General features: G+C 41.9%; 2 protein-coding genes across 2 annotated transcripts in view; both read left to right on the top strand.

Moving 5' to 3' along the window:
* Positions 1–924: 924 nt before the first annotated feature.
* Positions 925–9,528, top strand: LOC142195096 (uncharacterized). The gene is made up of 2 exons (XM_075264621.1): positions 925–1,040; positions 7,173–9,528. The coding sequence occupies exon 2, from the start codon at positions 7,178–7,180 to the stop codon at positions 9,407–9,409; it is 2,232 nt and encodes a 743-aa protein (XP_075120722.1). The 5' UTR covers positions 925–1,040; positions 7,173–7,177; the 3' UTR covers positions 9,410–9,528.
* Positions 9,529–15,298: 5,770 nt separating this feature from the next.
* The window catches only part of MACO1 (macoilin 1), a 50,498-nt gene continuing 38,473 nt past the window's right edge, over positions 15,299–27,323 (top strand). Inside the window, exon 1 of the mRNA XM_075264622.1 lies at positions 15,299–15,603. Coding sequence (XP_075120723.1) covers positions 15,524–15,603 — 80 coding nt within the window. The 5' untranslated portion in view covers positions 15,299–15,523. The remainder of the gene's footprint in view (positions 15,604–27,323) is intronic.

Genomic DNA, 27,323 nt, shown 5'->3' with positions numbered 1-27,323 from the left:
CTTTTCCTCTCCCTGTTGATGTTTCTCCCTAGTCTTTTCTGCCCTTGTATTTCCTGTCTAGTTTTGCCCCTCCTTGTCGTTGTCTGTTTTTTGTCTGGATCTTTTTTTATGACTTTTATTACTTGATATTGTTTTATTGGTGTATTGTACCACTACTTTATTTGCATGCTTTTGAAACGATACAGATTTATCGTCCTTGCTGTTTCTCTTTATTGATAAAATCCTTTAAATAAACAGTTTTTAAAAAAAGAAAATGTACGAAATAGCGATCCCATTGCAGATCTTCATTCCTGACAGCATTTTTAACAACAAATCGTGCCAAATCTGTAAGGGCTATCGTGGTAATCTCTCATCTATAAACTGGCAGAAAGGAAATAAGGAACAACAAATGTTTTATTAGCCGACAACCCTTTTAAATTCTATTCACACAACACATATGTTTCACATGTACGTTCGGTTGTGATCCCAATGGATGTTTGTTAGGAACGATGTGCTCCATTTATATCTGACCAGTTACTGTCAGTTTTGCCAAAACCAGCCATATTTAAGTTGTAAGTGCTTTGCTTTTTCCAGTTGCTGTATAAGGGTTTTATAGTTGTATAAAATAAAATGCACAAACAAATCCCAAGGACTGAAGGAGACCAAATCTGCTTTTATGAAAAGGTGATCTCAAGCATAAAACTTGTGTAAATGCTAGTCAGTGTCCGTGAGCTTCTTTCATTTCTCAGTGTATAGTACACGTGCTATGATACTTGTATATGCGCATCCTTAGCCATTAGTTATAATAAGGGCTTTCTGCCTCTACCTATAAACATCCCGTATACCGGCTCGTACGTCTATGTAGACGGATGTCCCGTCACTTCCTGCTTCCTGAGGCAGGCACTGGCTCCTTCCGCTGCCTCCTCTTCCGCTCCTGTGTACTGGGCCCCTCTTCCTCATTACTCTGTGGGATTGTGTGTTACAACCTAGCAGCACAAAGTCTTTCTCCCGCCCTTTCCTGCGCTCCGTACATTCGCTCTCTGCGGGTTCTTCGGCTTCTAGTAAGTTTTCTTGTCACATGTAATCCGGCACATTGTTTGTGAACTCGTGTGATGTAGGGCGCCTATATATGTTTACGTGATAGCGTGGTGTATGGGTTAATAGAGATCAGTTATCTGCAGTGACTGAACGTATGACTGTGTCTTGGACTGAACTATATAACGTACGTGTGTGCTGGATAGCTAGAACTAGTGCTAGTGTATTTGTGTCAGTCGTGTAGTAGTATTAACTGTCTAACTGCTGTAGACCATCACTACATCACGGTACTTCATAGACTATACTTCACCCTATGGTAGTCATGCACTGCTAGTTACTTCCTTAAGACTTTTATTTTTATATAATATATAAATTAAAAAAATAAATAAAATAAATATATATATATTATTTATTTTATTTTTTTATATCAACTAATGGAGTGTTTGACATAACTGCATTATATCCATGCGTGCTGAATTTCACATGGATTTTAACACCGATTTTGTGATAAGGTCTGACCACCGCTTCAGTCACAACTGGGCATGAAAGTATTGCATTCTAATCGGACATTATATTGTGTGGGGGGCACTAATGCCCCATTAATTGTACCCACACAGTATAATGCTCCTTTGTCTCCTGCAGACATTCAGTATAATGCTATATAATAGTATATAGGCATACACTGAAGGTAGACTTCATGGCCTTCTTTTAGACCTGTGGCTACCGCATCAAGACTGGTGCGTACTAGAGGTAGCGCCATCTCTCTGAAACTTGCTAAATACCACAGTTCTTAGCTGTGGTATCTAAAGAGTTAATGCCACCTTATCAATCCCAACTCTCTACCCACCACTGTCTGTAATTGCTGCCAGAGAGGAGAAGCCCTCCATGCCACAACAATGGGGAGAGATGGTTCATTTACAGCCAACCTGACCACCAGGACAGGACTTATAGAAACAGCATGCTCCTAGCACTGTGGTTTCAAGGCTTGCGCAATGGAGATCTGTTGGCTCTATTATGCAGGCACCGCAGAAGTCCACAGAAGAAGGAGTGGACAGGACACAGAAGACAGGTAAGTATAATGGGGTGGAGTGGACATATTTAGGTAGGTAGGGCTAGTAGCCTTTGGGCTAGCTAGGGAAACAGGGAAGGAGGCTGTGAGACAGGGAGGGAGGAAGAGCTAAGACAGCAGGAAGCTAGTTACTAATGTAAACAAATGCTGAAGATGTCAGAAGCTCCCAGGGAAACTGAGAAATCACTCAAAACATTGCTAGAGGTATTTTTGTGTGCGTATTAACCCTTAATAGCACCAAAATACCTTTTTAAAATTTTTTTTTTTTTTTTGGTCTGGAATACCCCTGTAAAGATTGCCCAGGCTAAAATTTTTAAATTGGGCTGCGGGAAGTGGGGAGGGGCAGCCCTGGGATAGAGTAGACAGCCAGAGACCACGCACCTGACTAGAAAGCATTATAATAATGAAACTAACAGTTGATTGCTCAGGAATGGTGGGGGCCTGATAAACTCCAACTGTGTCAGAATCAGTGAGAGTGGCACCTATTGAAAGGCTGTAAGACTACAGTACTAACCTGTGAGCCACTGTCCTGCCAAGTTGTTCAAGAAAACCTGTTTCTACCAACGCCAAATCCTTGCAACCCTCAGTCGGTGCCACTCCCTCTGATTCTGTTTCAACTGGAATTTATCTGGCTCCCAGCGTTTCCATTTTTAATGTAAAAATTTGAATAAAAAGCAATGGAAGCATCAGACATTTCCTAAAATGGTATAAATAAAAAGTACATCTAGACTCCTAATGCACCCTTTGGATGGAAACCACATACCGTACATTTGGTATCCCTGGAGTCGTACGAACATATAAAATACAAGTGATGTGTAACACGGTGAACACTATAAAACCAAAAATAACACAAACACAGTTTTTCTAGCTTCACAGTACATTGTGTGGATTATGAAATAGTACCTTTACGAAATACAACTTTTCCCACAAAAATTAAGTGTTCATTCAGCTCTCTAAATGGAAAAATAAGTTATGGATCTTGGAAGGCAAGAAGTCAAAAACGAAAATTTAAAAATGGTTGCCGTGGGAAGGGGTTAATAGAAACATATTATTAACCCCCTTCACAGCCATGTTTTGATTTTATTTATTTCCTCCACGTCTTCCAAAAGCCATAACGTTGTCTTTATTTTCCCATTCGCACAGTCACATGAAGGCTTAATTTTTGTGGGGCAAATTTTACTTCATAATGATTTTACTTAATATTTTGCACAAGGTCTCAGGTTTCTGAAAAAAATTAGAATGAAGTGGAATTGAGGAAATACCCGTATTATATGGGTCAGTATGATTTTGGGGATACCAAATTAATATAGCTTTTATTTACGTTTGAGCCCATTTTTAAATAAAGCAAAACTTTACAATGAAGAAAAATCTGATACAGATATTGCTTTTTTTATATTTTCGTGTATGGGTAAGCATAAGGTGTTTTCTTCTTGCGAGGCAAGATCTACCTTTTTAGCGCTACTATTTTGGGGAATGTATATTGCTCTGATCACTATTTATTTAAATTTTTAAGAGTAAACACAACAGAAAAAAAATATCAGTTCGGCTCTGGCTGTCGTGTCCATGGTCACCATCCCCAGATCTTATTCCGAGGGCTGGCAATGTGCTCCATGCATCACTGGGAAAAGGACGACTCTGTTAGTTTTAACCAATACGTTAGAGAAGTTAATGCATTGCTGCCAGGTCTCTACTGTATATTACAGCAGAAACCCAGCGTATATGGCGGCTGCTCAGCTTCTGAAAGACTTACATATTTGAATACTTGTCAGACACCGTAGGGAAAGGATTAATAAGATGTATATTACAAAAATTTATTTTCACTTGTACTATTCATTTAGGAAAAGCTGCTTGTAACTGGAGGTACGCATTAATGATACCTCTCCGCTTTAGACAGGATGCCCATATTAGACTGTCTCTAAGTGTCTTATACCCCTCCATGAATAGCCCACCCAGAGGTTATTGTTGAACCCCTGGCTTTCATTTGGGCCATGCAATACCCAACGACTGTCAGAGCAAGGAGGAGAGTTTTAGCATCAGGTACATGTTCTTACAAAATGCAGCAATAGGGCAAATTTAATAAGACTGGCTTATCACACGTCTTAATAAACAGGCTGACTAGTGCCTGGACTGAGAGATTTAATTTTTTTTTTTTTTTATGTAGATTGTGAACCCCATATAGGGATCACAATGTACTTTATTTTTATTTTTTCCTATCAGTATGTCTTTGTAGAATGGGAGGAAATCCATGCAAACATGGGGAGAACAAACAAACTCCTTGCAGATGTTGTTCATGGCGGGATCCAAACCCAGGACTCCAGCGCTGCAAGGCTACAGTGCTAACCACTGAGCCTGGACTGAGAGATTTCTTAACAAGCTCTAGCATCTTCATTAATCTGTCTGCCATCCCTGTGCCAAAACACAAACCTACGCCAGTTAGGCTTCCATTGTAACTCATGCCAGAAAACTGCCCTCCCCGATCCCTCATTTGCACAATGTGGCGGCCGAGATGCAGAGTGGGGCTTGAGGTACACATTTAGTGCAAGAAAGGGCCTTAATGTGCCAAATGTGTACCTGAACATCAACCCTCTACACCAGTTTTCTGTGTGTTTTGAAATTGTGGGAAAACTGCATAATTTTTGCTGCTGTTCTGCAGTGGATGTGGCAAAAAATCATTTTAATAGCATGTGAGTTTTCATCAATCTGCAATTGTACTTATTAACACTAGAGATGAGCGAGTTGTATTCGATCGAGTAGGTATTCGATCGAATACTACGGTATTCGAAATATTCGTACTCGATCGAATACTACTAGCTATTCGCAGTAAATATTCTATTCAGAACCAGCGTTGATTGGCCGAATGCTATACAGTGTATAGCATTCAGCAAATCAATGCTGGTTCTGCAGCAGGCTCGTCCTTGCTAGTCAAGAGATCTGGCAGCTTGCTGTTATGAGTGAGCTTACTTTTTCTCATAGGAATGCATTGACCAGCGTTGATTGGCCAGTGTACAACATTCAGCCAATCAACGCTGATTCTGCCGGAGGCTCGTCTGTGAGGAGGCGGAGTCTAAGATCAGACCACAGCAGTCTTCATTGTGGTCCCAACTTAGACTCCGTCTCCTCACAGACGAGCCTCCGGCAGAACTAGCTTTGATTGGCCGAATGCTGTACACTGGGCAATCAACGCTGGTCAGTGCGTTCCTATAACAAAAAAAGTCCGCTCCCTTGTAACAGCAAACTGCTAGCTCTCCTGACTAGCAAGGACGAGCCTGCTGCAGAACCAGCATTGATTTGCCGCAGGCTTGTCTTTGCTAGTCAGGAGAGCTGGCAGCTTGCGGTTATGAGGGAGCTTACTTTTTATCAGCGCAGCTGCAAGCGCTGTGCAGTTAAAGCACACAGACCCCATAGACTATAATGGGGTCCGTGTGCTTTAACTGCACAGCACTCCTCCTAAACACTCTCCTCCTGCTATTCGTGGACTTGGTGACTCTCCTTTAGTCGAATAGTGGTTTCCCCTGAAACTAGCAGTTTTTCCCATAGACTATAATGGGATTCGATATTCGATCGAGTAGTCGAATATTGAGGCTCTACTCGAAACGAATATCGAATCTCGAATATTTCACTGTTCGCTCATCTCTAATTAACACGTTTTAATATTCTTATACCTTTTCTGTGCAGCACCTGGCAGAGGCCAGTATCTTTAGATCACCATAACCAGTATGTAATCCTAAATCTGTCTCCATAAGACACACATCTGCATATTTATGTTGCTGCCATAAACTAGAGCAACAATGCAGTTCTGCCAATGTAGTTGTGAACAGCGCGTCAGCAGAGGTGCATTTCTCATAGCAGAGGGCACATCATGATTGTTTATGGGAGGTAGGTAAAGAGGAGAGTATACTAAAATGTATGGTAGAAAGATTTTGAGGCAGAACCTGCTCCAAATTCCACCCCTAATTGTGATGGGACAGTAGTCCTGCGGAGAGATGTGAAATTGCAGTATCATAAATAGCTGCAAGTCTGTGTCTCCGGATACAGTGTAGTTCAGTAAGTATGCTATACATACAGACTGTAAAAGCCTGAGTGCAGCTGGCCTTAAAGAGGACCTTTCACCACCTCCAACAAGTCCAGCTCTTTACCTCTATTAAAAGTTGTTGCTCCACTGATTCTGGCAGCTGGAATTTTCTTGCTTTTTTCACTGATGGACACAGCACCATAGGTATAGATCTGGCCACTAGGAGGCTGACACAAGGAGTACCAAAGATGTCCGTTCCGCCTCCAAGCTAAACCCTCTCCACATGCTGTGTGCTAGACAGTTTTCAAGGGAGTCTATCATTGCATATATAATTTCTTTACTGACACCACGTTGGAATAGTCTTTATGAAGGCTATTTATCTCCTACCTTTATTTCCTCAGCTCCACTGACCATCATTAGATGTGATGGCACATTGTGACACGACACTCATCATTTTGCATGACATTGAGTTATTATTGTGGTTATGGTAGAAGGAATGGGATCCTTGTGGAGTTCGGGAACTCTGGTATGAGTGCAGGAAGGGAGAGAAAGTAACTTTTGAGGGTTATAGCTACACAAACTAAGGAAAAGTGCTTTTAGTTTGTATACTAGGGGGTTCATAAATCTGATGCCATGTAACTATATCCACTAAACCTTTACAATGGATTCTCTATAGATGTCGTCATGTGGTGTTTATCAGGCCAGTTAAGTTGAGTAGTGGCCCCAAATGAGATTTCAGGATCTTCTATGTGTCACATTGGTACACACACGACTTCAGATTTCCTTACTTGGTCCAGAAAACTGTCAGTGTGGTGGCTGCATTTCCCAGACCGACTGCGATTCTTCTGAACGGCAGTCACATTATAGCACCCTGATGCTGTGACTTCCAGCCCAAATACAGGTCTACTGTTATGTACTGAAGCAATGCAAGTTACTATGGAATAGTTGAGCTAGAAGCCGATCACTACATGCTATACTGCCTGTGCCCATTATCAAGCTTTTATTATTGGCTGTTTTTACATAAAAGTGAAATTATTCTGTGTATTTATATGGCTTTTTCTGTTTGTGTTTTTACAGGTACAATGCCTTCTTGTGTTGTTCAGGGCTGTTTTTCTGGGGGAAGGAGAAAGGAGGAAGGAGTTATTTTGCATGTGTTCCCAAGAGAAAGAGAGATGATAAAAAGATGGCTTATAGAGACAGGCCAAGATTTTGGTGATATTGAAGCATTTACAGATAAAATTATTGAAGGAAAAAAATATGACACATATAGAATGTGCTCAAAGCATTTCAGAGAGTATTGCTACACACAGTCTGATGGTTTTCGGAAAAGTTTGCGTAAAGATGCAATACCAACTGTCTTTGATGTCCCGTCAACCTCTAATGAAACTTGTATCCTCTTGCCATCTGGTAAGAGAAAAAGAATTGACGATGAATACGATGGTTCATTTATGGAATACCAGTTCTCTCATGGAGAGATTTGCCCCACCTGTGGGCATGTCTTTGAAGAAAAGCCAAAGACGGAGGAGAAGGGAATAGTAACTGAACCTATGGGAAGAAAACTGCGCTCAACACAAACCGATCCAAGATGGGGAAAGAGAACCATATCAACTGAAACGAAGATTAAAAAATACCACAAAAAAATCCAGTGTAGGCGACTTTCTGAAAGGAAACTAAAAAAATTGTCTTTACTTAGCACTTCTGCTAAACACCATTTGATTGGGACAGTAACTGAGAGTGAGGACAGCCTTGATAGTGAATTGGATGATGACAGTAACAGCAGCAGTGGCAGTCCAAAACATGAATTTGATTCAACGTTTCAGCTTGCATTAACTCCCTGTAATGTTCCTCCAAAAATAGAAATCTCCCACACTGATTTACTGGATCTAAAACTTCGTGCAGAAGAGGCGCACTCTATATGTAGTGATCCTGTAAAGGACCGCAAATTTATAGTGTTTGAAAGCTGCCTAGATAAATTGATACTTTCAATGCCATGCAAAGGAGAGCAAGGCTGTGATCGACCAATAGTTAAAATTTGGAAAGAAATAAACGGTACTTGCATAACAGTTCATGTCTCTTGTGGAATTCACAATTATAAAATGTGGGATAGTCAACCACAAACGGGAGGAATCCCTGCAGGGAATCTATTACTGTCATGTGCTGTTCTGTTCAGTGGCTTAACCTACGTGAAGGTCCGACACCTTTTCTATATTCTAGGACTTTTGTGCATTGACAAGGCAACATATGGTAAAAATCAGGTTAATCATCTCTTTCCTGCTATCAATAATCAATGGAATTTAGAACAAAATGCGATTATAGACAACCTGAAGAAAAGTCCACTGTGTCTGGCTGGTGATGGTCAGTATGATCGTCCTCGGCACTTGGCCAAACATGGAATCTACACGCTGGTAGACGTCAACAGCAAAAAAGTTGTATCTTTTCATGTTGAGCAACTTTCTGCTGGCACTTCTTTCCTTAACCTGAAAACAGAAGCCTGTAAACAGGCTCTGAGAAGTCTTGTTAGGAAGCAGCTAAATATAAAAATAGTTTGCACTGAAAGGCAGTTAAGCCTCCGTAAAATGATCAAAGCACACTTTCCCTCCATTATACATCAGTATGATATCTGGCAACTTTCCAAACTAATTGGTAACAAATTGGTCAAGGTTAGTAGGAAAAAAGACTGTGAAGAAATTGCCAAGTGGGTTAGTGCTGCCAGAGACCACCTATGGTGGAGTGCTAGTACCTGCAATGAAGATCTTTCCCTCCTGACTGAGAAATGGAACTCTATTTTATTTCATCTCATTAATAAACATTCATGGGAAGGAAGTGAAAGTTACAATAATTGTAGTCATAACCCAGTGATAACATCTGCATTCGGTCCAAAGAAATGGCTTGAGGAAGGCAGCACAGTTCACAGAGAAGTAAAAGAAGTGGTGTTGAACAGGAACTTGCAGAAAGACCTACAGCATTTGTCATACTTTTCATATACCAGGGAGCTGGAGGTTTTCCGCAGTGCCATTCAAAAATACCGGCCTAAAACGGCTCACCTTGTAACAAATGGAATAACTGCACGCACACAATTAGCTGCCTTGTATCACAACCATAATGTGCACAGAGTCCAAGAACAGGTGAGAATGGCTTCAGAAGAATATTCTTTGGGAACAACACGTTTGAAAGCTCAAAGACAAAGGGTTGTAAAAGCTTTATGTAAGCCTTCAAATCAAGACTTTCTCATTCCAATAATGGCAGAGGTTATACGGATGGCACCTAAAAATCGTGATCTTAAGCGTGAACCTAAGAAAAGGATCAGATATTAAAAAGGTTAAGAACACTTCCAACATAAACACTGGTTTTCAAATTGCCACTCTGTACTTGGAAAGAAAGATGTTGCGTAGTGAGGGGTTCATACTAAGCCCTTTGTACTGAATCTGTGGCATTAGGGATTTATTTTTTTTTGTCTTTTATAAGTAAAAGGTTAATTTCAGTAACTCAAATTTTGTTGTGTAGTTTGTATGAAAAGAAATCTCTAAGTGGCTGTAAATCCATGTTGTGGTTTTTTTTTATTTTGGCAAATATATAGTTATTAGGGTAAGTATCAGCCTCCAGTTCCTTCTAATCTGTCATAGGACCACAGACCCCTTTACAACACTGAGTAATAGTAAGCAGATGTCGGTACTTCAGCTATGTTGCCTGCCCAGGAGATTAGTGCCCTAGATGTTGGGTCTCTGCTGTATTACAAAGCAGAATACTGGTGGCATTGTGATCATCCGTGTTAATTTTTAAGATAGCTTAGTCAAATATAACTGAAGCAGTTGACCACCAGCAGTCCATGGGCATCACCATGTTCTTTAATTGCTGTCCCCCAGAGTGAGATGTGAGGACAGTGACCCATTTCCATTTAATGTTGGCAGCCTATTCAAGGCTCTTGGGCCTATACTACAGCAGCATGTTATGAAAATGAATGGATTTCTGAAAATATTGCAATTTATTAGTCTGTACTGGTAATCAGACCTACTAGGGATTTGGAGAAAGAACAAAAAAAAAAATGTAAAATTTCAAATAATCCCTCCTTTTTCTAGCTCACTAAAACATTCCCAAGCTTACTGAACTTCCACCACATTACACAGCACTCTACAGTCATAAACATCATACTTTTGTAGATTTGGAGAAAAAAAAAAATTGAAATCTTATGCAAATGATGGTAGTCGGTGCACTTGGGGTGAGCCCTCGGGTCTGAATTGTAAGGCTCCGTTCCCATGGAGTAACGCGCATTCAGACACATATACACGTGTCAGAGTGAGCACTCAAAACAGGTCCCATTCACTTCAATGTGTGCCGGCTCACGCGTGCTACACATTGAAATCAATGGATTAAAAAGCCTCCCATTGATTTCAGTGTGTTGTGCCCGTGACCCGGCACACATTGAAGTGAATGGGATCTGTTTTGAGCGCTCACACTCTGACATGCGTCTGAATGCACGGCGTGTTACTCCGTGCGAACAGAGCCTAAGAGCAGTGCTCCAGAGAGCTATCCTCTCACCACATGTGATGAGAGTTGATCCTCCTGCTGTGAGCAGCAAGAGCCGTTCTCCCAATTGCCTAAGGGCACCAACTGCATTTTTTTTTTTTTTTTTTTACGTAAAATTCCAAATCTATAAAAGTGGCATTCCTAGAAAATGTCATTTTTTTTGCCAATACATTTGTAGTAGCAGCATAAAATAAGTTAATAAGATAATAAGTTACATGCAGGTGATTCGCTATGTCATTACTGTAGAAGAACTGAACATCTGCAGTAGTGACTTGCCTGACCACCTGCATATTACAGCTGAGACCAAGTGGTTAGCTGCAGCAGTTATGTGAGAGGTCAGATACATTAACAATGGATAGTTGCTGCTTGGAAGGCAGGGCCTAGAATAGGTAAGAATGGTTACTTATGTGTCCCGTAACCCAACGTTCCTCAACTTTTTTTGTACCAAGGACCACTTTTACGTAAGCCAATTTTCTCATGGCCTGGCAGGGTTTTTGGTGTCAGTGCATGGTTAGGGAGAAAGAAAACACATTAAAGTGCATATCTAATGACTACATGTATACATTTTCCGATACTTTATTAAGGGAGTTCTCTCTCCATATCATACCTATCATATTGGTGGTCTGGACATCTTCCTTAATAAAAGTGTGGGTATGGCGGGGGTGGACCATCACCCAGGGGCCACTACTACTGTGTGTGTGTGTGTGTGTGTGTGTGTGTGTGTGTGTGTGTCTGGTAATAGCCACCCCCCACACACAGAAGATGTTATTAATTGGGTGGGCACTATTACAGTAATAGTACCCCCACTGGAAATATTACCTGTATATGTGTGGGATAGACTTACCTGTGGGGGGCACTACTAAGGCACTATTACTGTAGCATTACCTGTGTGGGCGGTGGGGCGGGACACTACACTATAACTGAAATAGTCTTCTCCTATAATAATTATATTATTCTTATGAGGTTACTAATGCAGCTCCTGGGATCTGTTCTTATACATCTATGCATCTTCTATTCTGCTCCTAGTAACCTTCGCTATAGTGATGTTTGAACAGGGGAGCAGAATTGCAGATGGAAAGTGATCCGCTGTTGTAGCCTGCAAAAATGGGCTTTGTGGACACTTATGCCTGGATCACACTAGCTTATGTGTTCCGTCCGGAAGGAGTCCGCGTGAGGACCCTCTGCCGGACCGAATACAAGTCCGTGTGCTTGCCGCTCATTGCAAATGAGTCGTACGCGGCAAGCCCACGGACCTCATTGTAGTCTATGGGGTCTGTGCGATTTAACTGCACAGCGCTTGCAGTTGCGCTTGTATTCCGTCCAGGGGGGTTCTCATGCAGACTCCTTCCAGACGGAACACAGAAGCTAGTGTGAACAGACCCTTAGGGTGCATTCACACTGAGTAAACGTTAGCTTATTCTGAACGTAAAACACGTTCAGAATAAGCGGCGTCTAAAGCAGCTCCATTCATTTCTATGGGAGCCGGCATACGAGCGCTCCCCATAGAAATGAATGGGATGCTGCTTTCACTCCGAGCAGTCCCATTGAAGTGAATGGGAAGTGCCGGCGTGTACGCTCCGGCATGAGCAGAGCTTGCCGTATACGCCGGCACTTCCCATTCACTTCAATGGGACTGCTCGGAGTGAAAGCAGCATCCCATTCATTTCTATGGGGAGCGCTCGTATGCCGGCTCCCATAGAAATGAATGGAGCTGCTTTAGACGCCGCTTATTCTGAACGTGTTTTACGTTCAGAATAAGCTAGCGTTTACTCAGTGTGAATTCACCCTTACACAGCATATGAGCATCAGCTGACACCTAGTAGCCTACAGTGGTACCCAATGAATGGGCTGGCCTGGTTATTAGGAACTTCTGTTTTAACTACTTACTTGTCATTCCTTAATTTTCATTCTGGGGCCAGAAAACTATATATAGAATTTTTAATTTTTTTTGTCAGGAAGTAGTACTTTATTTGGGTTATTTTTCTATTTGAATCCTTCTCTTCAGTAACGTAAGATGACTCTCTATGACATGATGAAAAAAGTACATGGAATAATACTGGAGCTGAAGTGATTTCCTGTACGTTGAATTGTAGCACAGAAGAGACAGAAACTAATCCCTGAAGAGCTGAGATTTCCTACCATCCAGCTATGTAGAAGATTACAACTCTGCCTCCCTAACTATATACTTATATTCTATTAGCTTATGGCTATGCAAATATATGCTTAGTTAAAAATCACTACAGCCAATGATAGACTCCCGTTAAGTTTGTGGTTGTAAGATGATTAAATGTGAAAGGTTGAAGGGGTATGAATCCTTGTGCAAGGCACTCTCAGCCTGCGCTGTGAACAAGCAGACACCGGGGATCCCTGGCTGCATCCCCCGATCGACCCATACGTCCTTTGCGATCGAACCGGTAGATCGCGATCGACGTATTGTGCACCCCTGGTCTAGACTGATAGATGACTCTGGCTGCTGCATTCAGAATAGATTGTAGAGGGGAGAGTTTAGTAAGGGGAAGACCAATTAGTAAGGAGTTACAGTAGTCAAGAAGAGAGTGAATCAAAGAGACAATAAGTGTCTTTAGTGTATCTCTGGTAAGGAAAGGGCGTATTCTAGAGATGTTTTTGAGGTGGAGGTGAGTGATTCAATATGGGGAGTGAAGGAAAGGTCTGAGTCAAACATAACCCCGAGGCAGCGGGCATGCCGCCTAGGAGCTATAGTAAGGCCTGAGACTGAAATGGATATATCAGGGACAGATCTATTAGAGCAGGGGTAGGGAACCTTTGGTTCTCCAGCTGCTGTGAAACTACAACTCCCAGCATGCTCCATTCACTTCCATGGGAGTTCCCAGAACAGCAGAGCCAGTATGCATGCTGGGAGTTGTAGTTTTGCAACAGCTGGAGAGCCGTACGTTCCCTACCCCTGTATTAGATGGTGGAAACAGTAGTAGTTCAGTCCTAGAGAGATTTAGTTTCAGATAGAGCGAGGACATGATATTTGAGACAGCAGAAAGACAGTCACTGGTGCAGGAATGATGTCGTGGGAAGATGTGTATAAATGGGTGTCATCAGCATAAAGATGGTACCGGAAGCCAAATCAACTCCATGTGGGAAGTGTAGGCTGCTGCTGTGTTCACGTCTGAATTTTACTGTAGGAGCACCCCCCTAACTAAGGATAACTCCGTGAGACCTGTCAATTGGAGTTTCTTCAGTTGCTCTGTGGCCGCCTCAGGTTCTGGTCCAAAATACGGGTAGCTGCGACTGGATGCCGATGCAGTGCATCGGCATCGAGGCGCACACTCCGCTCCAGATTAGGTCCAATGAATGGGCCTAGTCAGGAGTGTCTTCAGGCCGAATCGCGAGGTGACTCTGCCTGAAGAATGAGCATGTCCGTTCTTTTTTTCTGTCTCACCTTACTGAAATAAAATGAACGTCCACTTTAGCTTGTTCAGCTGCCATATTATTCTGCACTTATTTCAATGTACTAAAGCTATTACTATCCTGTGACAAAGGTAGCTCCTGGCTCGGACACTAGGATGTCATGTCTCACACTTTCCCCTGTAGTGATTTCAGGCTGTTTCCATGCTGAGAGATAGGGTCCATTTACACTGAAGAAAACGGTGAGGAATTTGGTGTGGAAATTCAGCACTTAAAAAAAAAAAAAAACCTCCCATTGACTTCAATGGGTTCCTTTTTCTGTGAAAAAGAAACCCATTGAAGTCAATGGGAGGCTTTTTTTTCAGCGCTGAAATTCCACACCATTAACCTCCGGGTGAATGGACCCATAGCCTCCTGCAGCAGAACTACTTGTTATATAAAACATCAGAGAGAACTCTGTGGCAGGTCAATATACCTGAAGGGTGCCAAAGGTTGCTGAGCCCTGGTCTACTATATGCATTTTTCTATGGCCCCTTGAAGTAGCAGGCTCAGACAATGTGGCCTCCCAAGGAATAAAGGTTGTGCACCCCTGCCATTACTGTGTGAGCAGAGGCTACATCACTAGTATTGTTTATTGGCGGGCAGTGTTCTTTATAGAAGCACTCTCCTGAGACAATGCCGACATGAAATAATAGTGACACAAAGCCTTTCACGTCAGAGTACATGACGGTGAGAAGCACACCACGGCATCGCCACATGGCGCAGCCTCCCTACTGTGACAACCCGTGCCTAACACACCCCCTTTGCACATCCCTGCTGTAGCGGGGGGCGGGCTTCACGGTCCGGCCCTTCATCCTGCGGACGTGGAACCCAAAACAAACCCGCCCATTCCTCTGCTTCAAGGGTTAACTCTAGCTTTTCCCCTTGTTGCTTCTGATTGGACGTCCCGCTGTCACCTCTCCTGTATGTGGGGTTCGATTGGCTGCAAGGTTTGACATGTAACACCCCCTCGCCTTTCACTACCTGGCTTCCCGCGCCTTGCACTTGCCAAGCGCTTGGCCCCGCCCTAGTATTTTTTGGCGCTGTGTGATTGGTCCCGTGTGGTGTCACTCATCAGACTACTCCACCCATACGTTCGGCTTTTCTTTCTAAGGCCACCAAAGCTTCAGAAGAACTCCCTGCGTCATTATTGGCAGCTTGCCCTTGTCCCCTATTGGCCTTCCTTCTTGTCTCACAACTTCTCCCGAGATTGGATTGGCTGCTCTAGCCGTCACTCATAAAGTGGGCAGGTCTGCGTTTTGTCCGGCCCTGCCTGCACCGTTGCTGAGGGGAGGAGGAGGAGGGGCCTCCATCTTTATTTCTTTGTTTCAAACCCTTTAAACTCGTTACTACCGTTTTCGTTTCATGTGTTTATTGGTGCACTTCCGGGCGGGTAGCCCCTGGTAAGTGCCGGAGCGGGTGTGAGCGGTGTCTTAGCGAACGGGGCAGGCCTCGGGCGGCGGCGGGAGGAGGCGGACACCGGGAGAATGAAGCGGCGGAATGCGGACTGCAGTAAACTCCGGCGCCCGTTGAAACGGAACCGAATTACGGATGGAATCTACGGCAGGTGAGTGAACACATCCGCTCTCCAGGGCGCTCTGGACGCGTCCATGAGATGTAGGCCGTAAAGCAAGCTTCGGCCTTTCCTAGCCGGCCTGCCTGCTGTCAGTGAGCAGGCATGCAGCAGACAGCGGTGAGGTGCCACTAGCCAGCTCCTCTGGCCGTGCTGCATGTGTCACAGCTCCGGTAGGTTCCGGTAAGTGGCAGCTGTTCCATCAGTCGTCCGGCCAGGTCACCTCAGGCAGAATTGTGTGCTGATAGCAGAGCCCTCCTTTAGGTAGTTTGAAAACATCCACTTGTGACGTGCCTTTGTTGTGGAGCAGGATCTGCCATTGCCTCCTGTCACTTGTCAGGGCACTTGGAAGACTTGTGCTGTACTAGTCAGGCTGCCTGTCACACATTGTCATCATTCCTAAAATATGAGCAGCACTCAGTGTGCCCCACAGGTTTATTTCTGTCCCTTAACTGGTGTGCTAGATCCTGGGGAACTGTATGGGTGTTCTACAGGGAAGCCTGCACTGTGGTGGTAGTTGCTGCTCACTTATCCCATTGAGCATTCAGTATGATCTGCTGAGCACTGACTGATAATATACACAGTAGTTTTAGGAAAAAGATTCAGCTCCTCTTGTAATGTCTTGATAAACCTCTTGTAAACCTCTACTTATTCTGGATTCCAGTGAGTCATTCTGCTCTTTGACAGTCTTCAGTGTATTTAGAGATGATGGTTTGATCACCAAAGGGTTTGACAGTTACTAGAAAATCAAGTTACTCTCTATCTACAGAATAGGGGAAAACTTTCTGATGGGGGAGGGGTTTGCAGCATCTGGGACCCTGAACTAATCAAGATACTGTAGGTGTTTTGCAGGTTGAACAGCACAAGCTGCTCCTTTCATTTCAGTAATCCTGATGGAGATGGTACGTACATCAGCTAGCTTCAGTGACCCCATTGAAATGAATGGAGTGGTGTGTGTGCTGTCTGACCTACACTTCATTCAAACTCTGATGTCAAACACCCCACTTTTATGATTTTGGGAGCCCCACTGTTCTGGAAGTTTTATTGCTAGGGTGTAACATATTTTTCACTTCTAGTGAACAGTGTCCATATATGGGGCAGTTGATATCTGTATAATGCTGCAGAATGTGATGGTTCCATGATGGTAAGGAAAACAAAAAAAAGAGAGAACCCCCTTAAACGGCTGGCAATCAAGCTGTATAGTGAGTAGAGGTTTTTATCAATAATTTACAGAACGGATTATCCTGCTGAGTAACATGCTACTTTGTTTGGACTGTATCTTCGTATGACAGGCTCCACTTATGGTTCATATGCTTATTGCAAAAGGACAGGGTTCACATTCATAGTGGCTTTCTATTTATTTCAGAAGTGGATCAGACTACCTGTAGAATATGGTTCTATCATCTATATACTTCCCCTTAGAGCCCCTGCTTTTTACTTGCATTTACCCTATGCAGATCTTTGATAACTTTTTTTTTTTTTTGTTATATATGTATAGTAATATAACTTAAGCTTGTTGATGGTGGAACTGAGAATCTATATAAAGGACTTTCAACTGGAAAATTGGAAGATACCTTTTCTAAAGCAAGCCACCCCAACCTTCAGCCATGGGCTGGTTGCTGAAACTGCTGTTGAGAGCCACATATGTCTGTAACTTATCAGAGGTTACAATAATTCATCTATACTTTGGACAAAATCTTGTATACTAATACAAGACTTTGCACTGCTCTTGAGAGCTACCAGCTTATTTTCAGATACCACGGATTGGATTCTGTTCAGGAGCTCCGTTCCCCATTGTGTTTGAAAAATGTGCAGAGAAAAGTCCTGCAAGCAGCACTTTTCTCTTTGCATTTTTTGGGGAGACTCCATTATAGTATATGGGGTCATGCGTTTTAAGTGGATTGGGTTTCTGTTTTTTGGGTTCCCAAATGGACCCGAAAACCAGAACACAGGTGTGAACCTAGCGTCAGCACGGTCTTCTCATTCATGGTCTGTCACCATGTGCTAGCTGACTTCTACAGGGCCTCTACCATAGTCTGCCCGTCTTAGAGAGGTAGCCACAGTCATGGACACTGGATGTGAGGAGTCATTCTTAGCCACAGTGTGTGGAAGCATGTAAAATAATCAATATTGGGTGAAACTTGACCAGATACACGCAGGGAACTTAGTGAGAACACCATTGAAAGGCATAGACCTATGTGAGCATGCGTTTTCACATTTAGGCTCCATTCCCACGGAGTAACATGCTGCTCATTCTGACATGTAAACACTTGTCAGAGTGAGCACAGTAAAACAGAATCCCATTGACTTCAATGAGTTCGGTCTTACGCACGCTACCGATTGAACTCAAAGGGAGGCTTTTTTACCTATTGCTTTCAATGTGATACACGCGTATCACATTGAAAGCAATAGGTAAAAAAAAAAGCCTCCCGTTTATTTCAATGGGTAGCGTGCGTAAGACCGAACTCATTGAAGTCAATGGGATTCTGTTTTACTGTGCTCACTCTGACAAGTGTTTACATGTCAGAATGAGCAGCACGTTACTCCGTGGGAACGGAGCATTAGAATCGGCACAATGAATGAGGACAGCCATAACTGGCACAACTACTGAGCACACGTAAAAATCTGGGTGCTTGCCTGGATGGGGTGAATGCACAGCAGGCAGCCTGAGGCATATACAGCGAAGTGATAAAGTACAGTCTCAGATATGAATTATATTGGATTGTCTGTGTCTTACTCCAATATAGTGCGTCTGACTCTGCACTTTCTTGGCTATATCTAGTGGCTGTGTATTTACCCCTCCCAGGGCTTTTAAGCCCCACCTGTATCATTTAGGTTCTAACTTTTTAAGTGAAACCCAAATTAGAAAAGATGTCAGGTGTTTGCACAAGTCTCCTAGGTTATGTCCACACTGCATTGTTTAGAGCAGAACTTCATGCTTTTTCTTCTTCACAAAATAAACCCTATGTGCCTGACATGGACCTCACTTTTTATGCATGAAAGCTATAGAAATGGCTTCTTGGCATCATGTATGCCAACGCATTGCTACAAATTTGCACTCCTCTTAAACTAGATATACTCCTCAAAAATGCAAAGAGGAGTATTATTGCTCTTCCAGGAAAAATGTAGTGCATCCTCTGGTGCCTATTCATATGAGTAGGCAACTGTTTTGTGGCGAACATCCATATTCCCCAACTACCGTATTTAGATGTGGTAGTTTAGAACGGATAACCGTTTTGTACCCCATGCTCATGAGACGGGTAAGCAATTTGGGCTGGAAGTTCTACACGGTAGATGCGATGCTTCATCACAGTGATCTATGAGGCTGGGAGACCCTGCCGGCACCTCCAATGTTGGTAATGTATACAGTGTGGGGAGGCAGAAAATCCTAGCAACATAGATCGCTATCATACAAGTCCCAGTATCTTGACTGAGTTTATGTTGGGAAATCTGGCTCTTGTACACACCAGAATTTCCAGCCTAAATTTTCCTATGTGCATGGGGCCTTAATGTGCATTGCTACTGCTTCTTAATATATAGGTAATGTATAGATAGATACAGAGTGAAATTGTAGTACTGAGGTCCCCTAAACGTTTTCAAGTTATAACTCGGTAAGTTTTCCACATATTGTGTAACTTTTAAAGAGGTTGTCAAGGTGGATAATGTCCTAGTGTATAGATATGAAACTTGCTTAAAAAGCACATTTTAAAACAAACAAAAAACCCTTAGGGTATGTTCACACGGCAGGTCCACGGCTGGGTTAGGTCCAAATGAATGTACCTAATTGGGAGGGAGCCTCGTGCTGCGGATGCTGCAGCTGAAGAGTTCTCTTGCTTTTTTCCGCTATTAACTAGCGGAAAAAAGAAGCGAGCGGCTTCCATTGAAGTCAATGGGAGCCGTTTTTGGCAGCAGATTATGAGACGGATTCCGTGTCAAAATCCTCTCCCAAAAAAACTCCATGTAAACAGACCCTTATGGTAAGTTCATATAGGTTTTTTTGGTCTGACACCTGAGGTGAAGGCTGCCTCAGGTTCTGGGCCCAAAACCGGATAGCCGCGACTGAAAGCCGCTGCACTGCATTGGCATCCAGTAGCACACTCCGCTCCGGATTAGGCCCAATGAATGGGCCTAGTCTGTAGGAGGGAGTATCTTCAGGCTGAATCGCAAGGCAACTCGGCCTAAAGAATGAGCACCTCGTTTCTTTTTCTGGGAGCCGGTTTGTTCCTATTGCTAGTCTTTCGGGATCACTGATGTGTGAATAACCAAAACCCAAATTCAGTGGTATGGTGTGGCAGATAAATAGGATAAGGGGGGCCGTGTAAAAAATGGCAGGGTCCTAAAATGGCTGTTCATTCATCGTAATCCAAGTAAAATGGTCAATTAATTTTGATCTTTGATTTGAGTCACCATTGCCCAGCACTACCTTTTGGACACTATTAAGAATTTTCCATTTGTATTTGTTAGCTGAAACTACGGAGAGAAAAAGTATAATGGAAAGATTTGTACCTCTGCTTTGTGTTAGTCCCACGACTAGTTTTGGCTTACAAATACTGATGCAAAACTCTGTTCAAAATATGCAAATATGAAAGTTGAATAATATTAGTTTCACCTCATGTTTTCCACCCTTTGGTGAATACACCTTGACATAAGGGACCCAATGTACCAAGAGTTGAACCAACTAATATTTATTTTAAACTTAAATTCAACTAGATGGTGTGAAGAGATTTCAGATTTATCCTAATGAAACCGCATCAACCATTGTGATAAATCAGATGCAATTGAAGACTGTCTAGTCAAAATTTGCACTTACTGAAATTTTGACAGTATTAGTAAATCTGTTCCTTTGCAATATTTACACTTAGATTACTTAGAAGTGGCAGCTCTAGGTCAATTGTGTATGCATGCACACTGGTTAAGATTGTCGCCTTTCCAGTGACCACTGATTGTAGCAGACTACAAATCTCTTAATTGTGTAATTTTCTTTGTAAACAATTTTCTGGCACTGGTAATGATTGGGGGGTTGTTTTGGTTTTTTTTTGTCCACCCAAATGCACTGATTTCAGCACTACAGTAGACATTGGTTTTGTGGTGTTGTGAGACTTTGTTTGAAGCTAGTGATAGAAGGCTTACAAAAGGTAAATATGCAATAAACCGTACATCTAATAGTAATCGTGTAATATATAATCAATCAGTTGTAGTTTGATTCTGAAGTTTATTTTCAGATTCCAACCAAATTTGGCTTGACTCCATGAATCTCAATACAATGGGCTATAGTTCAATTTAGATTGTTTGGTGTACTTGCCACAAAAACTGTAACTGCGTTGAAAGAAACAGGTTTTTTGTTTCTTAATTCAAACTTTTTATTGAATTTTTACAAAGAAACAGACAATAACAGATAACAGTGCTCATAAACTCCCTGAAAACATAAGACATCATTAAGCACAAGAAAATAAACCTCCATAAAAGAACAACAAGTAAGAAACTGCTTTTTATTTGCAGAAATATTTGACTAATTTGGTGTGTGTGGATTGAACTCTCATAAATCCATACTACCACACATTTCACACCAGTAACATGTAGCATTGAAGTATTTCACACAGCAGTGACAGCCATCGTGCAACAGTTTTTAGAAGCCACTGGGGCAGATTTATTATCATTGATGCCACAAATCTGGTGTAAATGATGCTGGAAACCCAGCTATGAGCTTGGTTAAAGAGGACGTTTCACAGATTTGGGCACAGGCAGTTCTATATAATGCTGGAAAGCCGAAGTATTATCAGCCGTCAGTGGGTCCATTTTTAACAGCCGTCAAAATAAATTTACATTTGAGAGATGACTGTCCTATATCCCTAACTAGCATTATATGATGGATGAATTATTGCCCTATGGAGGGGGTTGAGTTCTCTGGATTGCTTTCAGAGCTGTTATCTGGCTTTTGTCTTGGTAGGATATAATCTTTATTTATTTTTATTTTTTTTGTTCAATCTAAAGATGCATATTTGAGATCTAGCTAGTGATCTATCTATCATATCAATTCAATATGCATTTACTGTGCTATTTCATCAGCATTTGTATTAAATTTTTAGTAATGATAATAAGTCTCTCATGCTAAAGACATTGTCTATATCTTATTAGTGTCTTGTCTTGGTCAAAGCCCGCCCACCAACTTGTCCAAGAATACAGGAAGTATTGTACTTTTGTGCTCCACGGAAAGGGGGGGGGGGGGGGGGAGTTTGACTTAAAGGGGTTGGCCACTTTCAGACCAATATTGAGAGACCAATGTTATAGTTTGTATAATGAAAAGTTGTACAATTTTCCAATATACTTTCTGTATCAATTCCTCACGGTTTTCTAGATCTCTGCTTTCTGTTACTTCTATTGGATAAAACTCTGACCAGGGTCATGTGATTTACGGTCCATGGTCATGTGATGAATACATAGGTGCCGCTCGTTATAGTCACAGCACAGTAATCAGACATCTGCCTGGTAATCAGCTGTGCACCTGTGTGTACATCACATGACCATGGACCGTAAATCACATGACCCTGGTCAGAGTTTTATCCAATAGAAGTAACAGAGTGAATGACAGCAAGCAGAGATCTAGAAAACCCTGAGGAATTGATACAGAAAGTATATTGGAGAATTGTACAACTTTTTATTATACAAACCATAACATTCGTCTCTCAAAATTGGTCTGAAAGTGGCCAACCCCTTTAAATTTAGGTTTTTCAATAATTTTTTTTTTTTACTTTACTGTAATTATTAGCCCTTTTAGGGGTCTTAAACCCCAGGGAATCTGACTGCTAATGCAATGCATTACAACTGTAATCCATTAAAAATAAAACTGCACTTATATTACAGGCTTCATAGATAAATATTCATAAATGGCACCAGTTGGCTTTGACGCAGGTGCCAGGAGGCATTGTATAATACAGCGGTAATGGCGGCCACTCAACTCCTGAGCGGCCTCCATATTTAAATGCCTGATATCCGCTACCGATGTCCATAATGTTGGGAATGGGATAATTAATGTACATTACATTTTGGTCCAGATTTATATGCAGTATGAAATGAGACAGTTTTCTGGAAAGTTAGTTGCCATTTAAATAACGGTTGCTCTGCTTATTAGGGTAGATTTCTTTAATGTCTATAGTAACATGGAAGATATGAGAGATTAAATGTAACAGTGGCTTCTTTGCTATGCTTTGCATTCAGAGGGTTACTATTGTACTCCATGTAGTACTATTGAGAGTAATGTATACAGTGCAGCTTCAGAGCATGAATTTCACCAGGGAGTGGGGCAAGGTTACGTGTGTGTGTGTGGGTTTTCATCAGCTGTGCTTTGTGCAAATCGCACAGTTTTCCTAGATTCCTGACAAGCAAAACTAGATGGCTGTCATAACTTAGGAAGAGGTGCCTTTCCCAGGACCCTGAAAGGCAATCCGGACCCTGCATCAAAAAATTAATGTAGTATTTAAATATAGCAATATTTATCCCTTACAGTGAATGCCATGGTGGTGGTTGGGGGATGGCCTAATTACTGTTTCAACATTTCACATCTTATTAAAAAAAAAAAATAAATCAAGTGATGAAGCTATCATTTATTCTCCAAAATGGTATTGATAAAAGCTGCATGTTCTGCATAAAAGCTACCCAGCACATCTTGAGTGGACATGTACTATATACAACTCTGAATGTCCACCGTAACAATCTGAGCTGAATTGGACTGAATTGATTTGGGGAATCAGTAGTCCTAGTTTGACAAATATAGAATGGGTTGAGGGACTGTGTTTGTTTGATCCAATGCCCCATATGTGCTCTTCTACTTACTTGGACACCAGGGCAGATGAGCCACAAATATTTGACTGAAATTCTTTACCACCTAGTAGATTTGATTTTTCTCCCTTATCCCACCTAGAGGAGAGTTGCATATATGTAAAGGCATCAATATCGATGTATTTAGGAGCTGACGCTCACATATTTCCTTTGGACGTGTTTTATATGGTTATATTACATTTTGTTTGTCAGACTGACCATTCACCTCTGTGAAGCAGTTAATCAGGAATGGGATAGAACCCTCTGTGATTTCATTATGAAGTCCAATTTGTCCCATAAAAAAATAAACTGCCATGTAAATCGAAAAGTTAAGTAATGACTTGTCAGAATCTCAGCCATGATTTCCTTAGTAGGGACAGGTTATCAGGCAGACTCTACGTGTATGAGAAGTGAACACGGCCACAAAATCATGGCTAGGTTTTGGAGTATAGGAAGTTCCTGTATTCATGGATGTATCCATTGGAAACTGGTAAGGACAATAGATTGTCACTAGTGAGATGATTGGAGAAAAAAATGAAATTTTTTTAAATGTTTTATTTTTGTAGTAAAAACAGTTTTAGGCCAGGGCCCTAGTGAACAATAAACGCTCAGGGAAAATTTCAGCGTATTCTAGGGAATCCCATGCCCACTTTGCTGTAAAAACTGCTGTGCGGACATGCCACGATTTCCAAAATTGTTGAGGTTTTGGAAATCGCAGCATGTCAATTATAACTACATAAACGCTGACTGTTTCCCCATAGGTATAACTGTAACTTAAAATCCGCATAAGAAAATTCTATGAACTTTCTGTCTAAAGCGCTGCAGGAAGAACCATGATGGGTTGCTGCTGTGTTTTTTTTTTTCCAGCAGTGCTTTTTTGCTGCAGGAGGTCCCATGGGACCTTGAGATGGCTATACCCCTTAAGGGCAAATACCTTCTGTAATATCTTTTATTTTTCTTCCTAATTTTGTCGTTTCTTTCTCTGTTGGCAATGCAACGTTTTGATAAGGGGAATGGTAATACACAGTTGGCAATTTATTCTAAAATGTCTTTGGCATGTTACAGAGGAGCAATAAAACCTAGTTCTGCCAGAATGCCTTGCAGTTGGATCCTCTCTAACTAGAGGAGGATGTTTGGTTTTCATTGCAAATTAGTTGTAGCCTGATGGTTATCAATTAGATGTTGTAATAGGTTTTTCTGTTCTGCTGCACTTAGACAATTGAAGGGATTGACCACTTTTATGATTATTTTCACTAAAGTGTTGGAAAGTGCATTATAAACATCTAATATAATTTTCTTAATAGATCAAAACAAGTTTTAGTAAAGTACTGCTCTTAGTTAGTATATAACGTCATTGATTGCAGAGTGCTATGATTCCAGAAATTGCTGCTAATGGAGAGCCATGTCACCTGATGTCAAGTAACTTCCCGTGTGAAAACTGTTGCGCTAGGAAATTACCGCATTATGTACTGTGTGCAGTATTTCCCAATAGAAGCATTCGTGGCCTAAGGGCACATGTAGCTGGTCCAGTGCAGGGGTAATCTTGCAGTGAAACCTACTCCTGGTAAAAAGCAGTGGAAATTTTTTTGACAGTTGCTTTGGATTTCATCATTAAAATACTATTTATTTATTTTCCTCACTAACACGTAGGAATATCCTTAAAGGCTATTCTTCTCCTACATTTTAGATGTCTTCTCCACGCCGTCGTTCAGTAGAAATCCCGGTTTTCCTCGGTATGCAAATGAGTTCTCTCGCAGTACTGCGGGCGGCCCCAAACAGCACTGGGGGCATCCCCAATGCTGCTAGAGAACTCTCCAGCGCCACCTCCATCATCGCCTGGAAGATCTCTCAATGTCTACTTCCGGCGCTGGGTTCAAACTTCGGGGCTCAGGCAGAATTGCTGGGGTAAGCAGCCACAAGAAAATGGCCGCGTGCATGCGTAGTCTGCTCTGCCCAAGACCCGATGGCACAGCCGACTGCACATGCCTAGAAGTTTGAAGCCAGTGCCGGAAGAAGACTCAGAGAGAGGCCTTCCAGGCGAAGCTAGAGGCAGCGCTTGAGAGTTCTCTCACAGCATTGGGGACATCCCCAGTGCTGTTTTATTGCTGGGGACCGCCCCCAGTGCTGCGAGAGAACTGATTTGCAAAATGGGATTTCTTCCGAATAGTGGCACGGAGAAGACATCTAAAGGTAGGAGAAGAATAGCCTTTCTTAAGGCTATTCCTACGTGTTAGTGAGAAAAAAAATAGCATTTTAATTATAGAACCCTTTAACCTCTGTGGCTGGTCTGCTTTTCAACTTTTGCATCATGCCAAACCTACAGCAGGAAATAAACCTGATGAAGGTTTAAAAACAAAAAATAAAGAACCGTGGCAGGACAATGTTTCTTTTCTTTATAACTTACCACCTTTTTGAATCCACTCTGGATCATAAAGCTGACTCAACTGCCAAGTGTGTGTTGTAAACAACCAGCGATGAGGATTATTACATTGTTACAAATCAATCACTATTTGTGCTTCATAAATTCTGGAAATAATCTGGGTCAAAAATGTGGGGAAAACATTAGGTTTCAATAGCTGTCAACCTGAGCAGATGGTGAGCTCTCAACATGACTGCACAGCCCGACCATTATTCCAATGCAAACTGGTATAGAAAGTAATACACTAGTACTAAGCCTTACGCAAGGAGAGTCATCTGCATCTAACTACGGGTGATATTTAGGCGATTCTGGTCATAAAGCTGTAATGAGACCTCACAGCACAGTCGTCTTGGCTTTTATTCCTATGATCTTTTTACATTATTTAGTAGAATATAGAAAAAAAATCTGTCACTCTGCAGGAAGGGATTGTATAGTCTCTAGCTACCCATGTCATGTGATGCTTTGGTGTCATGGGAGTGATCGGAATGTAAGGAGAAGCAGACTTGTAAAAACCAAGATTGTGGTCTGAGATGCACTTCATAGGTTCATCTGTGTAATAGACAATTGTCTGAGGGTTAGGAGATGAAAAAGGGATTTTCTCTGCTTCTTTAAACCAGAAGCTTAGGCATAGAAGAGGCACAAGGCTTTCTGTTACGTCTCTGTGCAGGTTCTACGCCTGGTTTTGGACAACTTAGTCACTTAGTCTAATGGGCTCTATAAAATGGTCTGACAATTGACTGTGCTTGGGGGAGCTGTACACTCCTTTTGAAGGGGTTATGCAACTAAACCTCAGCTGCCTTCTTGCTGTTGAAGGTGGGGTTTTTTTTGTTTGTTTTTTTAACAAAGGCTATGCAACTATGTGCTTAGTTAAAAATGATAGAGCCCTTTAAAGCTAACGTCTATTTTGGACAGTTTGGTGTGTTTTTTGACTGGCTTTAAGAACTGTTGAAACTTGTAAGGTATATATTAGAAAGCAGATCAACTTTTTTTCCTATTTTTCCAAGGCCAACTGTGAACTTCATGAAGCTTGGTGACTATTTTATATGTTAAACCTACAAGCAGCCAGGTGTGGGGCTAGTTTGGAGATAAATGAGAGAAGATGCCGGCTTCTCTTTTCGATTTCTTCCATTCTGCCTTGTGTTACTGGAGATTAGCTAAGCCTCAGTGTGTTGCCTTACATAGCATCTGGACTGCTGTGTTCAAAAGCCTTTCTCCTGACCCCATGTGTACTGCTCTTGGCAGCCGCTTTACCTCTGGCTGTTTCCATTTGGCGAGGAAATGCACCTTGTACATGGAGATGTGTGGAAGTGTTTGATATACTGTCAGCAAGTTTGGATTAACTGAACTGTATTTCAGATGTAGATTAGTTTTTTTTTATTTCCTCTGTCCAGTTATTTCTTCACTAGCTTTGGATGTTCCAGTAAAATGTTTTGCAATATTTATATTTCTAGTAGTGTGTCCATTACTGGGTTCACCTGCT

This window comes from Leptodactylus fuscus, chromosome 2, assembly GCF_031893055.1.
Source record: "Leptodactylus fuscus isolate aLepFus1 chromosome 2, aLepFus1.hap2, whole genome shotgun sequence".
NCBI lineage: Eukaryota > Metazoa > Chordata > Amphibia > Anura > Leptodactylidae > Leptodactylus > Leptodactylus fuscus.
The sequence above is the reverse complement of the archived record's forward strand: the minus strand, read 5'-3'. Positions and strand labels throughout refer to the sequence as shown.

Bases quoted from the DNA above. Each gene is read 5' to 3' on its own strand.
- LOC142195096 (XM_075264621.1), top strand. From the start codon at position 7,178: ATGCCTTCTTGTGTTGTTCAGGGCTGTTTTTCTGGGGGAAGGAGAAAG.